Source organism: Oncorhynchus clarkii, unplaced genomic scaffold (genome assembly GCF_045791955.1).
Source record: "Oncorhynchus clarkii lewisi isolate Uvic-CL-2024 unplaced genomic scaffold, UVic_Ocla_1.0 unplaced_contig_545_pilon_pilon, whole genome shotgun sequence".
NCBI lineage: Eukaryota > Metazoa > Chordata > Actinopteri > Salmoniformes > Salmonidae > Oncorhynchus > Oncorhynchus clarkii.
In genome coordinates this window covers 178,612-191,927 of record NW_027260875.1, presented here as the reverse complement: position 1 = coordinate 191,927, position 13,316 = coordinate 178,612, and the positions used below count along the sequence as shown (strand labels likewise).

The 13,316-nt window shown below is 45.4% G+C and overlaps 1 protein-coding gene across 1 annotated transcript; it reads right to left on the bottom strand.

Moving 5' to 3' along the window:
- Window positions 1-12,183: 12,183 nt before the first annotated feature.
- On the bottom strand, window positions 12,184-12,829 carry LOC139402038 (uncharacterized protein DDB_G0284459-like; the record flags this gene model as incomplete). Its single annotated transcript, XM_071146091.1, has 1 exon — window positions 12,184-12,829. A coding segment is annotated over exon 1 (646 nt), but the record flags the coding sequence as incomplete, so codon positions are not given.
- Window positions 12,830-13,316: the final 487 nt, after the last annotated feature.

The following is a 13,316-nucleotide window of genomic DNA, read 5'->3' as shown; positions in this document are numbered from 1 at the left end:
GTGTTCAATTTCATTCTGTATCCACCACCATGCAGATTCACCGTGTTCAATTTCATTCTGTATCCACCACCATGCAGATTCACCGTGTTCAATTTCATTCTGTATCCACCACCATGCAGATTCACCGTGTTCAATTTCATTCTGTATCCACCACCATGCAGATTCACCGTGTTCAATTTCATTCTGTATCCACCACCATGCAGATTCACTGTGTTCAATTTCATTCTGTATCCACCACCATACAGATTCACTGTGTTCAATTTCATTCTGTATCCACCACCATGCAGATTCACTGTGTTCAATTTCATTCTGTATCCACCACCATGCAGATTCACTGTGTTCAATTTCATTCTGTATCCACCACCATGCAGATTCACCGTGTTCAATTTCATTCTGTATCCATCACCATGCAGATTCACCGTGTTCAATTTTATTCTGTATCCACCACCATGCAGATTCACCATGTTCACTTTCATTCTGTATCCACCACCATGCAGATTCACCGTGTTCAATTTCATTCTGTATCCACCACCATACAGATTCACTGTGTTCAATTTCATTCTGTATCCACCACCATACAGATTCACTGTGTTCAATTTCATTCTGTATCCACCACCATGCAGATTCACCGTGTTCAATTTCATTCTGTATCCACCACCATACAGATTCACCATGTTCAATTTCATTCTGTATCCACCACCATGCAGATTCACCGTGTTCAATTTCATTCTGTATCCACCACCATGCAGATTCACTGTGTTCAATTTCATTCTGTATCCACCACCATGCAGATTCACCATGTTCAATTTCATTCTGTATCCACCACCATGCAGATTCACCGTGTTCAATTTCATTCTGTATCCACCACCATGCAGATTCACCGTGTTCAATTTCATTCTGTATCCACCACCATGCAGATTCACCGTGTTCAATTTCATTCTGTATCCACCACCATGCAGATTCACCGTGTTCAATTTCATTCTGTATCCACCACCATGCAGATTCACCGTGTTCAATTTCATTCTGTATCCACCACCATGCAGACTCACCGTGTTCAATTTCATTCTGTATCCACCACCATGCAGATTCACTGTGTTCAATTTCATTCTGTATCCACCACCATGCAGATTCACCGTGTTCAATTTCATTCTGTATCCACCACCATGCAGATTCACCGTGTTCAATTTCATTCTGTATCCACCACCATGCAGATTCACCGTGTTCAATTTCATTCTGTATCCACCACCATGCAGATTCACCGTGTTCAATTTCATTCTGTATCCACCACCATACAGATTCACCGTGTTCAATTTCATTCTGTATCCACCACGGCCATCTGGATACACCAACACAAAGGGATACACATACACCCCACTGGACAGTGACACACACACACGTCTGGTCGTGACTAGGACACAAGACCTCTCATACTACCACACTCCAGAGGAAACGAGAACAATCTGGAACACAAACTTCTCCCGTAACAAAGACTGGACACGATCACTGAAAAAAATCTACGCTTAGATAGATCACTATTCTAAACAAAGAGAAAGAAAAGTAGGAATAATCATTTATAATGTATAAAAAAATATATAATTATGCCTAATTATATCATTATGCCTAATTATATTCTAAACATTCAAGAGGTTGTCATTCTGACTGTTGTAAATCTCACATCTCAATTTACTGCACTAACAAGCCCAGGATATTACATTCAAATTACAACTCAGTAGGGGAGAATGGGGTAAGTTGAGACAAAGGGGTAAGTTGAGTCACCTTTGTTTCTAGGAAACCATACACACAATTAATAATTTGACCAAATATTTAGGAAGAGGTCATCATTTCATTGAGTCTGTGAAGAAAGAAACCACATGGAAAAATGGTAAACAAATTAGGATTTTCAGCAAGTAAAATGAATATATAATTTCAGGTTTCATGTTGTTTGTATCTAAACCAAAGTATATACTTTGAAGATTGTTCTATACATCAGTTGGGGTCTCCATGAGCCTCAATATGACATCCTAAAACTAGCATTAAAGTGCACCCTTGTAGCTGTGTGGGATAATATAGTCAAAATGTTCGCCTTGGGGTAAGTTGAGCCAAAGGCCATGGGGTAAGGTGAGCCAAAGGCCATGGGGTAAGGTGAGCCAAAGGCCATGGGGTAAGTTGAGCCAAAGGCCATGGGGTAAGGTGAGCCAAAGGCCATGGGGTAAGGTGAGCCAAAGGCCATGGGGTAAGGTGAGCCAAAGGCCATGGGGTAAGGTGAGCCAAAGGCCATGGGGTAAGGTGAGCCAAAGGCCATGGGGTAAGGTGAGCCAAAGGCCATAAGGTGAGCCAAAGGCCATTGGGTAAGTTGAGCCAAAGGCCATGGGGTAAGGTGAGCCAAAGGCCATGGGGTAAGGTGAGCCAAAGGCCATGGGGTAAGGTGAGCCAAAGGCCATGGGGTAAGGTGAGCCAAAGGCCATGGGGTAAGGTGAGCCAAAGGCCATGGGGTAAGGTGAGCCAAAGGCCATGGGGTAAGGTGAGCCAAAGGCCATGGGGTAAGGTGAGCCAAAGGCCATGGGGTAAGGTGAGCCAAAGGCCATGGGGTAAGGTGAGCCAAAGGCCATGGGGTAAGGTGAGCCAAACGCCATGGGGTAAGGTGAGCCAAAGGCCATGGGGTAAGGTGAGCCAAAGGCCATGAGGTAAGGTGAGCCAAAGGCCATGGGGTAAGGTGAGCCAAAGGCCATGGGGTAAGTTGAGCCAAAGGCCATGGGGTAAGGTGAGCCAAAGGCCATGGGGTAAGTTGAGCCAAAGGCCATGGGGTAAGGTGAGCCAAAGGCCATGGGGTAAGGTGAGCCAAAGGCCATGGGGTAAGGTGAGCCAAAGGCCATGGGGTAAGGTGAGCCAAAGGCCATGGGGTAAGGTGAGCCAAAGGCCATGGGGTAAGGTGAGCCAAAGGCCATGGGGTAAGGTGAGCCAACGGCCATGGGGTAAGGTGAGCCAAAGGCCATGGGGTAAGTTGAGCCAATGGCCATGGGGTAAGTTGAGCCAAAGGCCATGGGGTAAGGTGAGCCAAAGGCCATGGGGTAAGGTGAGCCACAGGCCATGGGGTAAGGTGAGCCAATGGCAAGTTGAGATAATGGAAGTGTTTTCTTCCAGGGCATAATCGCTGGGATACGAGGTAACAGGGCATATTTAAAAAAAGGTTTGTAAAAGTGTTTGTTAGGTGTTAAACCTGTGTTAAAAGAAGCTTCAAGTTATTAAAAGACAAAAAAACTATTGTGATTGTATTGAATTGTGTTTAGTGTGACGACCCTCCCACTCTGTCTGCCGTATTCTGTCTTTGTTCTTGTTTCCTTATTAGGATGCCGGTGGGCGGAGTTGGGAGGGTCGTCAGCTTCATGGGAAACACCTGGGCCAGGTGTCTCCCAGGATAAATAGACCTCTTCCACATTCATGGAGGAGACTCTCTCCATGCAGACACCTTTGTAGATTGTGTTGTGGTTCTTGGTGGCCTTTTTGTTTGTTTGCTTTGGCACCTTTCAACACCCTGCATTATCACATTCATGCATGCAAAACACTCACTTACCCTACTGATTACTGATTACACACACCATTGTCCCGCAGTTCAACTTAACATATTCTTGTCTGTAATGAATCTCTTTTGTGGGGAAAAACTCATTCTGATTGGCTGGGCCTGGCTTCCAAGTGTGTAGACCTATGCCCTCCCAGGCATACCCATGGCTGCGCCCCTGCCCAGTCATGTCAACTCTATAGATTAGGGCCTAAGGAATTTATTTCAATTGACTGATTTCCTTACATGGACTGTAACTTTGAAATGTTTGAAATTGTTCCATGTTGAGTTTATATTTTTGTTCAGTATAATGGATATTTCCCTTGACAGAGTGATGGTGAATGGAAAAAAATGTCTAAACTTACCCCACTCTCCCCTACATGGGATCATAACAGGCATCCTCAATAAAAGCACATATCATGGCATCATAATTAATACACAAATATCATGAGATTATCAAAAGGTACCAGATTACATTTAAACCAACAATTTCTCTGCATATCTAAGCATACCTCTTGAGCCGTCTGTATCATCCTGACTGGTGGTTATTATTGTAAAGAAACAAAATATGCTTCTCAGCATCTGTGCTAAATTCAGTACATTTAGTAATTGCTTGCTTTTCTAAGCCAACTTCATAAAATTGTTAGGTGGCTAGTATTACAGAGAACCAAACCATTAGTGTTTAATATATTAATCAGGGAGGAATCAATAAGCTACATAACTCAAATCAAACCAAACGCTGTATGTGTCACTCCACTGACAATAGGCTACTGCACATGCAAGGAGAAGGGGGGGCTCTTTGCCTGGTCCAGTCAGTGTACCTTACTGATCTTTTTATAAAGAATTCTGATAAAACGTGGGTAATTAAAAGTTGTGTAATTAATTTAACATTGGATAAAAAATAATAAACTGTAAAAATCTGAAGGGGAAACGTGCCATTGTGCCCCCTGTGGGCATGACCCTCTGGTTCCATGCCAGGTTGAGACAGGACAGGTAGAGGAGCACAGAGCAGGCAGGCAGGCGAACAGGTGGTACCACTAGCACTCAACCCTAAGTGTTCGGATACCAGTTGGCAGTGCCAACGCTTCACAAGTAGCAACCAACGATGACTCACTACCCCCTGCCAATAACCCCCTCCGTTCCCAGGAAGCACATCCTGTGTGTGACAGAACAGGAGACAGCATGAGGGCCAGGGGCAGGAGGCAACCTGTCTGGGTGACTGGCTCATTAAGTGTTGCAAGACTTCAAGAGAAGGGGGGACGACGACACACAAACACAAAGTGGCTAAACACTGGTGCCCAAACACTAGGCATGCCCTGGAGCTGTTGTCAGAGGACAGACTAGGGTCCACCCGCCACATCATAATTCACACAGGCGTACAGTGCCTTGCGAAAGTATTCGGCCCCCTTGAACTTTGCGACCTTTTGCCACATTTCAGGCTTCAAACATAAAGATATAAAACTGTATTTTTTTGTGAAGAATCAACAACAAGTGGGACACAATCATGAAGTGGAATGACATTTATTGGATATTTCAAACTTTTTTAACAAATCAAAAACTGAAAAATTGGGTGTGCAAAATTATTCAGCCCCCTTAAGTTAATACTTTGTAGCGCCACCTTTTGCTGCGATTACAGCTGTAAGTCGCTTGGGGTATGTCTCTATCAGTTTTGCACATCGAGAGACTGAATTTTTTTCCCATTCCTCCTTGCAAAACAGCTCGAGCTCAGTGAGGTTGGATGGAGAGCATTTGTGAACAGCAGTTTTCAGTTCTTTCCACAGATTCTCGATTGGATTCAGGTCTGGACTTTGACTTGGCCATTCTAACACCTGGATATGTTTATTTTTGAACCATTCCATTGTAGATTTTGCTTTATGTTTTGGATCATTCTCTTGTTGGAAGACAAATCTCTGTCCCAGTCTCAGGTCTTTTGCAGACTCCATCAGGTTTTCTTCCAGAATGGTCCTGTATTTGGCTCCATCCATCTTCCCATCAATTTTAACCATCTTCCCTGTCCCTGCTGAAGAAAAGCAGGCCCAAACCATGATGCTGCCACCACCATGTTTGACAGTGGGGATGGTGTGTTCAGGGTGATGAGCTGTGTTGCTTTTACGACAAACATAACGTCTTGCATTGTTGCCAAAAAGTTCAATTTTGGTTTCATCTGACCAGAGCACCTTCTTCCACATGTTTGGCTTGTCTCCCAGGTGGCTTGTGGCAAACTTTAAACAACACGTTTTATGGATATCTTTAAGAAATGGCTTTCTTCTTGCCACTCTTCCATAAAGGCCAGATTTGTGCAATATACGACTGATTGTTGTCCTATGGACAGAGTCTCCCACCTCAGCTGTAGATCTCTGCAGTTCATCCAGAGTGATCATGGGCCTCTTGGCTGCATCTCTGATCAGTCTTCTCCTTGTATGAGCTGAAAGTTTAGAGGGACGGCCAGGTCTTGGTAGATTTGCAGTGGTCTGATACTCCTTCCATTTCAATATTATCGCTTGCACAGTGCTCCTTGGGATGTTTAAAGCTTGGGAAATATTTTTGTATCCAAATCCGGCTTTAAACTTCTTCACAACAGTATCTCGGACCTGCCTGGTGTGTTCCTTGTTCTTCATGATGCTCTCTGCGCTTTTAACGGACCTCTGAGACTATCACAGTGCAGGTGCATTTATACTGAGACTTGATTACACACAGGTGGATTGTATTTATCATCATTAGTCATTTAGGTCAACATTGGATCATTCAGAGATCCTCACTGAACTTCTGGAGAGAGTTTGCTGCACTGAAAGTAAAGGGGCTGAATAATTTTGCACGCCCAATTTTTCAGTTTTTGATTTGTTAAAAAAGTTTGAAATATCCAATAAATGTCGTTCCACTTCATGATTGTGTCCCACTTGTTGTTGATTCTTCCCCCAAAAAACAGTTTTATATCTTTATGTTTGAAGCCTGAAATGTGGCAAAAGGTCGCAAAGTTCAAGGGGGCCGAATACTTTCGCAAGGCACTGTAAATGAGCTGAGGGCCCAGCAGGAAAGGGCGGCCACAGCACTCAAGGAAGTGATTGAAAAAGCTTCTTCCACTTTACCCAACACACAAGTGGTTATCTCCAGCCTGCTACAACAACAAAAAACTTCACCCTGCCACCATACAGCAGATGAATGCAAGCATGACTGCGCCTCAAAACCTAATGTCTACCTGTCCCACCACTCCACCCTGTCCCACCACTCCACCCTGTCCCACCACTCCACCCTGGCCCACCACTCCACCCCGGCCCACCACTCCACCCCGGCCCACCACTCCACCCCGGCCCACCACTCCACCCCGTCCCACCACTCCACCCCGGTCCACCACTCCACCCTGGCCCACCACTCCACCCTGGACTTGAACAGCCTTTATAACCAGGTCCACCTCTACAAGGCAGCAATCCCAACTTTGCCAAGAACCTGAAGGACGTCAGCCTCAACCGTTGAACTCTGATGTATTGATTTGGGCTGCAATTTTGGAGGCTGGTAACGCTAATGAACGTATCCTCTGCAGCAGAGGTAACTCTGGGTCTTCATTTCCTGTGGCGGTCCTCATGAGAGACAGTTTTATCATAGTGCTTGATGGTTTTTGTAACCGCACTTGAAGAAACGTTCCAAGGTCTCTATATTTTCCAGATTGACTGACCTTCATGTCTTATAGTAATGATGGACTGTCGTTTCTCTTTGCTTATTTGAGCTGTTCTTGGAGGCCTACATTTGAAAAGGAAAAGTAGAGCCGCACACTCTAATAACCTAATATCCAATGTTTGGACAGACAAGCTGTCTTCATCAGGGTATAATGACAAACACTGCGGGTCACTAGTTCATATAGTGTCAAAGGTCACACACAGACATCTGTAATCATGGCCAGGTGTGGCCTGATATCATTGGTTCATTCTGAGATATATAAAAGAACATTCAAAAAACATGTACAACAGCAAACGATCATAGATACAATGTGGCTGCATGAGCCTACAAACATGTACAACAGCATACGATCATAGATACAATGTGGCTGTATAAGCCTACAAACATGTACAACAGCAAACGATCATAGATACAATGTGGCTGCATAAGCCTACAAACATGTACAACAGCAAACGATCATAGATACAATGTGGCTGCATAAGCCTACAAACATGTACAACAGCAAACGATCATAGATACAATGTGGCTGCATAAGCCTACAAACATGTACAACAGCATACGATCATAGATACAATGTGGCTGCATAAGCCTACAAACATTTACAACAGCATACGATCATAGATACAATGTGGCTGCATAAGCCTACAAACATTTACAACAGCAAAATCACAACAATCACAAGAATGACTTCAGGACAAAGTCTACGTTGAGACCGAAGGGGAAAAGGGTCTTTAAATTAAAGATCCAGGCAATCTCCCGTTTTAACAATAAATTGTTGAGGTCACCGCCTCTCCTAGGGAGGGTGACATGTTCGATGCCGATATAACGTAGGGACGAAATCGAGTGGTTCGCTTCCAAAAAGTGAGCCGCAACTGGGTAAGTGGAGTTTCTGCACCTAATGGTGCTACGATGCTCCGAGATTCACACCTTTTAATTTGTGCTTTGTTTTACCCACGTGGGTGAAGAGGCGCTGACGTCCACAATGTCAATGGTATCTGCCTAAAGACCTGCCGACACCAAAACCGCTAGAAAACTTACCAAAACAACTCAGCTCTTTCCGGATTTCATCATCCGTAATAAACAGAGGCAGATTAGAAACTACCACCCTCGTTGAAGGAGTTGAAAGAGGAGGAATCGGCACCAACACATCCCTTACAAATATTCCACTAGCAATCAGCCTACCCATCAAATTGACTATTTTCATGAACACAATCACAGCATGGTTCCTTCTGGATGTGAAATTCAGCTCCTACCTGTTCGCTGACCGCGAGCAGAACCTCCTCCACCTTAACTCCATTCTCAGGAACACACCTGAATCCATGCCGTAATGACAGCATCTCCTGCACGCTAGGCACACCACACTGTTCAAACCCCAGGAAACTAAAACTCTGTCCTCTTCCTCCCTAAATTTGGAAAAACACTGGGTACCGCTAAACTAACAGTGTGTTAACCCTCTTAACCATGGAAAATACAAATTTAAAGAAAAGACCAAGGAAAGAATCAAGAAAATAAGTAAGGACACAAAACACAAAAAAACTACAAAGAAAGAGGGGGCGAGGGAGGGAGAGAGAGAGAGAGGGAGAGAGAGACAGAGAGAGGGGGAGAGAGACAGAGAGAGGGGGAGAGATAGATGGGAGTGAGATGTAGAGAAAGGAAAAAAGAGACAGAGAGGGAAAGAGGGGAAGAAAAAGAGGGACAGGGGAGAGAGAGGAGAGAAAGAGAGAGAGAGATGGGAAGTAGAGGTGGGGGAGAGAGAGGGAGGGGAGGGGAGGAAATTCAGAAGGAGGGGAGAGGATGGGGAGAGAGAAAGAGAGAGAGAAAGAAAGAGAGGGGGAGAGGTAGAGGGAAAGAGGGGAGGAGAGAGGGGGGATGGGGCAAGGGAGAGGAAATTCAGAGGGAATGGAAAGGATAGAGAGAGAGAAAGAGAAAGAGAGAAGGAGAAGAGAGGCAGAGGGAGAGGGAAAGACTAAGGGAAAGAGGTGTAGGCTATGAAGGGTCGGCAGGTAGCCTAGCGGTTAAGAGCGTTACTGGTTCAAATCCCCGAACTGACTATATGAAAAACCGATATGCCCTTGAGCAAGGCATTTAACCCTAATTGCTACTGTAAGTCGCTCTGGACAAGATATAAAAACTGTTCTCCATATACTGTACTTTAGGCTCTCTATTATTTAGATATGAATTAATTTCCTTTGTTTTGTCATAATCTGACGGCCAAGAGGAGTTACAAGAGGTTTATACATATTTCATGGGAGCACCAGCAGAGTTATACACTATTCTGTTCTGGTAGTAAATGTCAGATGGTGTTGTCAAATATATATATATATATATATATATATATATATATATATATATATATATATATATATATATATATATATATATATATATATATATATGTATGTATGTATGTATGTATGTATGTATGTGTGTGTGTGTGTGTGTGTGTGTGTGTGTGTGTGTGTGTGTGTGTGTGTGTGTGTGTGTGTGTGTGTGTGCGTGTAAACCAAGGACAAAAGCGACGACCTTCCCAACCACTGCTGAACCATTTCCGCTGAGCCACGGACATTTCTCAGGCATTTCAGAAAAACCTTTCTAAAATCTTTTAAAGGAGGAATCCTGAGAGGAACAATTCTTCCAAAATGTCTCAAACCCCGACAGAATGAACAAGCACCCCACTGTCAGAATGTCAGGCAGTGTTTAAAAGGAAGTGAACACAGAACAGCGGGTTGCAAGGTGTTTTTACACACAGCAGACTGCTCTCTGAATAATGTATGGTTAGTGGATAGAGACTGTCATTTACCATGGGGGGGTAGTGTGAGCTGTGAGTTCATATGAACTACATGGCTGTTAACAAAGAGTGTGTTTCTTTCTACATATAGAGGGTTAAAGGTGTGTGTGGGTGGGTTCCCATACTATAGGTAAGTGTACTATATACGTGCATTGTATTCAGTATGTGTATGGATGTATTTTAGCGTGTGTGCACGTGTCCGTGGATCAGCGAGTGTGTGTCCTCCCTCCACGTAGATTGGAGAGATGCCCACTCTGTAATGTGATTAAACAGAGATTTTGGGCTGGGTCTAAGCAATGTCACTGTAGTGGCAGGGGAAATGCTCAACACAAGAGATCTCAGGTACAATAGATCTCAGCCAGGAACACACTCATCTTTCCTGATTCCTTGCATCCTCTGTCCTCACTTCCATTCCAACCTTGTGTGAGGAGAAGGTCCATGGTGCCTCAACCTCAGGCCTTTTCACCAATGCATTTTGGCAATGAGAGAGGATGCAAGAAAGTGGGCTCCTATTCGCCGTGAAGACAGAGATAGGAGCGTGTGTGTGATGATGTAGAGGTGAAGACAGAGATAGGAGCGTGTGTGTGTGTGATGACGTAGAGGTGAAGACAGAGATAGGAGCGTGTGTGTGATGATGTAGAGGTGAAGACAGAGATAGGAGCGTGTGTGTGATGATGTAGAGGTGAAGACAGAGATAGGAGCGTGTGTGTGATGATGTAGAGGTGAAGTCAGAGATAGGAGCGTGTGTGTGTGTGATGACGTAGAGGTGAAGACAGAGATAGGAGCGTGTGTGTGTGTGATGACGTAGTGGTGAAGACAGAGATAGGAGCGTGTGTGTGTGTGATGACGTAGAGGTGAAGACAGAGATAGGAGTGTGTGTGTGTGTGTGATGATGTAGAGGTGAAGACAGAGATAGGAGTGTGTGTGTGTGTGTGATGATGTAGAGGTGAAGACAGAGATAGGAGCGTGTGTGTGTGTGATGATGTAGAGGTGAAGACAGAGATAGGAGCGTGTGTGTAATGATGTAGAGGTGAAGACAGAGATAGGAGCATGTGTGTAATGATGTAGAGGTGAAGACAGAGATAGGAGCCCATTTTCTTGCATCCTCTCTCCTTGTCAAAATGGTGCCAAACGCACACGCGCACGCACACACACACACACACACACACACACACACACACACACACACACACACACACACACACACACACACACACACACACACACACACACACACACACACACACACACACACACACACACACACACAGACACAACGACAGATTTGACAGCGAGTCCATCGTTCAGTGTTTGTGAACCTCAATGACTCCAAGTGGCTGGAACCACATCCACATTATGAGGCTGCTGTGCTCCCGATGCAACTAGCCTCCCGATGCAACTAGCCTCCCGATGCAACTAGCCTCCCGATGCAACTAGCCTCCCGATGCAACTAGCCTCCCGATGCAACTAGCCTCCCGATGCAACTAGCCTCCCGATGCAACTAGCCTCCCGATGCAACTAGCCTCCCGATGCAACTAGCCTCCCGATGCAACTAGCCTCCCGATCCCGATGCAACTAGTCTCCCGATGCAACTAGTCTCCCGATGCAACTAGTCTCCCGATGCAACTAGCCTCCTGATGTTTCCACTCAGTGAAGTAACAGAACACCATACCACCAGCTGGGTCTTGTCAGTGTATTTGTTTACTAAACACCACAGAGAGACTGGGGATGCTGGAGCTCTCTAGCGTAAACTAGGACAGCTCTGTTTAAAAACCACTTCACAAACACACGCTGTGGTCACAGACAAACAACAGGCTGTGGACTTCACTGAACTTATCCTCCTTCTGCTCTCTTCCTCTCTCTCCCTGACCATCGCTCCTGCTCTCATTCTGTCCATCCAGTACACAGGGCTCTTTCCCAATACGTCTTCCCTTGATCCTCGCTGCCTCTCTCTCTCTGGTCTCCTTATCAAAATTCATTGGAGAAGAGAACCCGAGGGAAGGACCTTGGACCTCCTACAATGTGGTTTTTGACGAGGAGAGAGGATGCGAGGAACTGAGGAAAGTCAGATTTAGAATGAGCCATGGTCAGAATTGTAGCAAACACAGCCATATTTGAACAGTGCATTGAAGTTGCAGGCCATTCCTGTTACGGTCTCTGTTCTGACCACGTTGCAGGCCATTCCTGCTACGGTCTCTGTTCTGACCAAGTTGCAGGCCATTCCTGCTACGGTCTCTGTTCTGACCAAGTTGCAGGCCATTCCTGCTACGGTCTCTGTTCTGACCAAGTTGCAGGCCATTCCTGCTACGGTCTCTGTTCTGACCACGTTGCAGGCCATTCCTGCTACGGTCTCTGTTCTGACCACGTTGCAGGCCATTCCTGTTACGGTCTCTGTTCTGACCAAGTTGCAGGCCATTCCTGCTACGGTCTCTGTTCTGACCACGTTGCAGGCCATTCCTGTTACGGTCTCTGTTCTGACCAAGTTGCAGGCCATTCCTGCTACGGTCTCTGTTCTGACCAAGTTGCAGGCCATTCCTGCTACGGTCTCTGTTCTGACCAAGTTGCAGGCCATTCCTGCTACGGTCTCTGTTCTGACCAAGTTGCAGGCCATTCCTGCTACGGTCTCTGTTCTGACCAAGTTGCAGGCCATTCCTGCTACGGTCTCTGTTCTGACCAAGTTGCAGGCCATTCCTGTTACGGTCTCTGTTCTGACCAAGTTGCAGGCCATTCCTGCTACGGTCTCTGTTCTGACCACGTTGCAGGCCATTCCTGCCTCTGTTCTGACCAAGTTGCTGGCGCCGCTCCCTAGCCATCATCGCTCTTCCAAACAACAACGGCCCAAGTTGACATCATTCCAAAATCTTTAACTCTCCCTCTCCTCTCTTTGTCCTATCCCACTTTCTGCCTCTCTCCACCTCTCGCTCTCTGTCTGATTCCTTCTCTGATATACCTCTCTCTAGTGATTATGGAAACAATGGCCCAAGTTGACATCATTCCAAAATCTTTACCTCTCCCTCTCCTCTCTTTGTCCTCTCCCACTTTCTGCCTCTCTCCACCTCTCGCTCTCTGTCTGATTCCTTCTCTGATATACCTCTCTCTAGTGATTATGGAAAAAATGGTTGCAGTTGACATCATTCCAAAATCTTTAGCTCTGCCGCTCTCCATCCTGCAATATATTTCCCTCTACTCTCTATCAATCTCTCGCTCTCTAAATCTTTCTCCACCTCTTACCATGTCCTATTCCATCTCTCTATCCCACTCTCCTTCATCTGTCATGGGCCTTTCAATAAATAACACCCT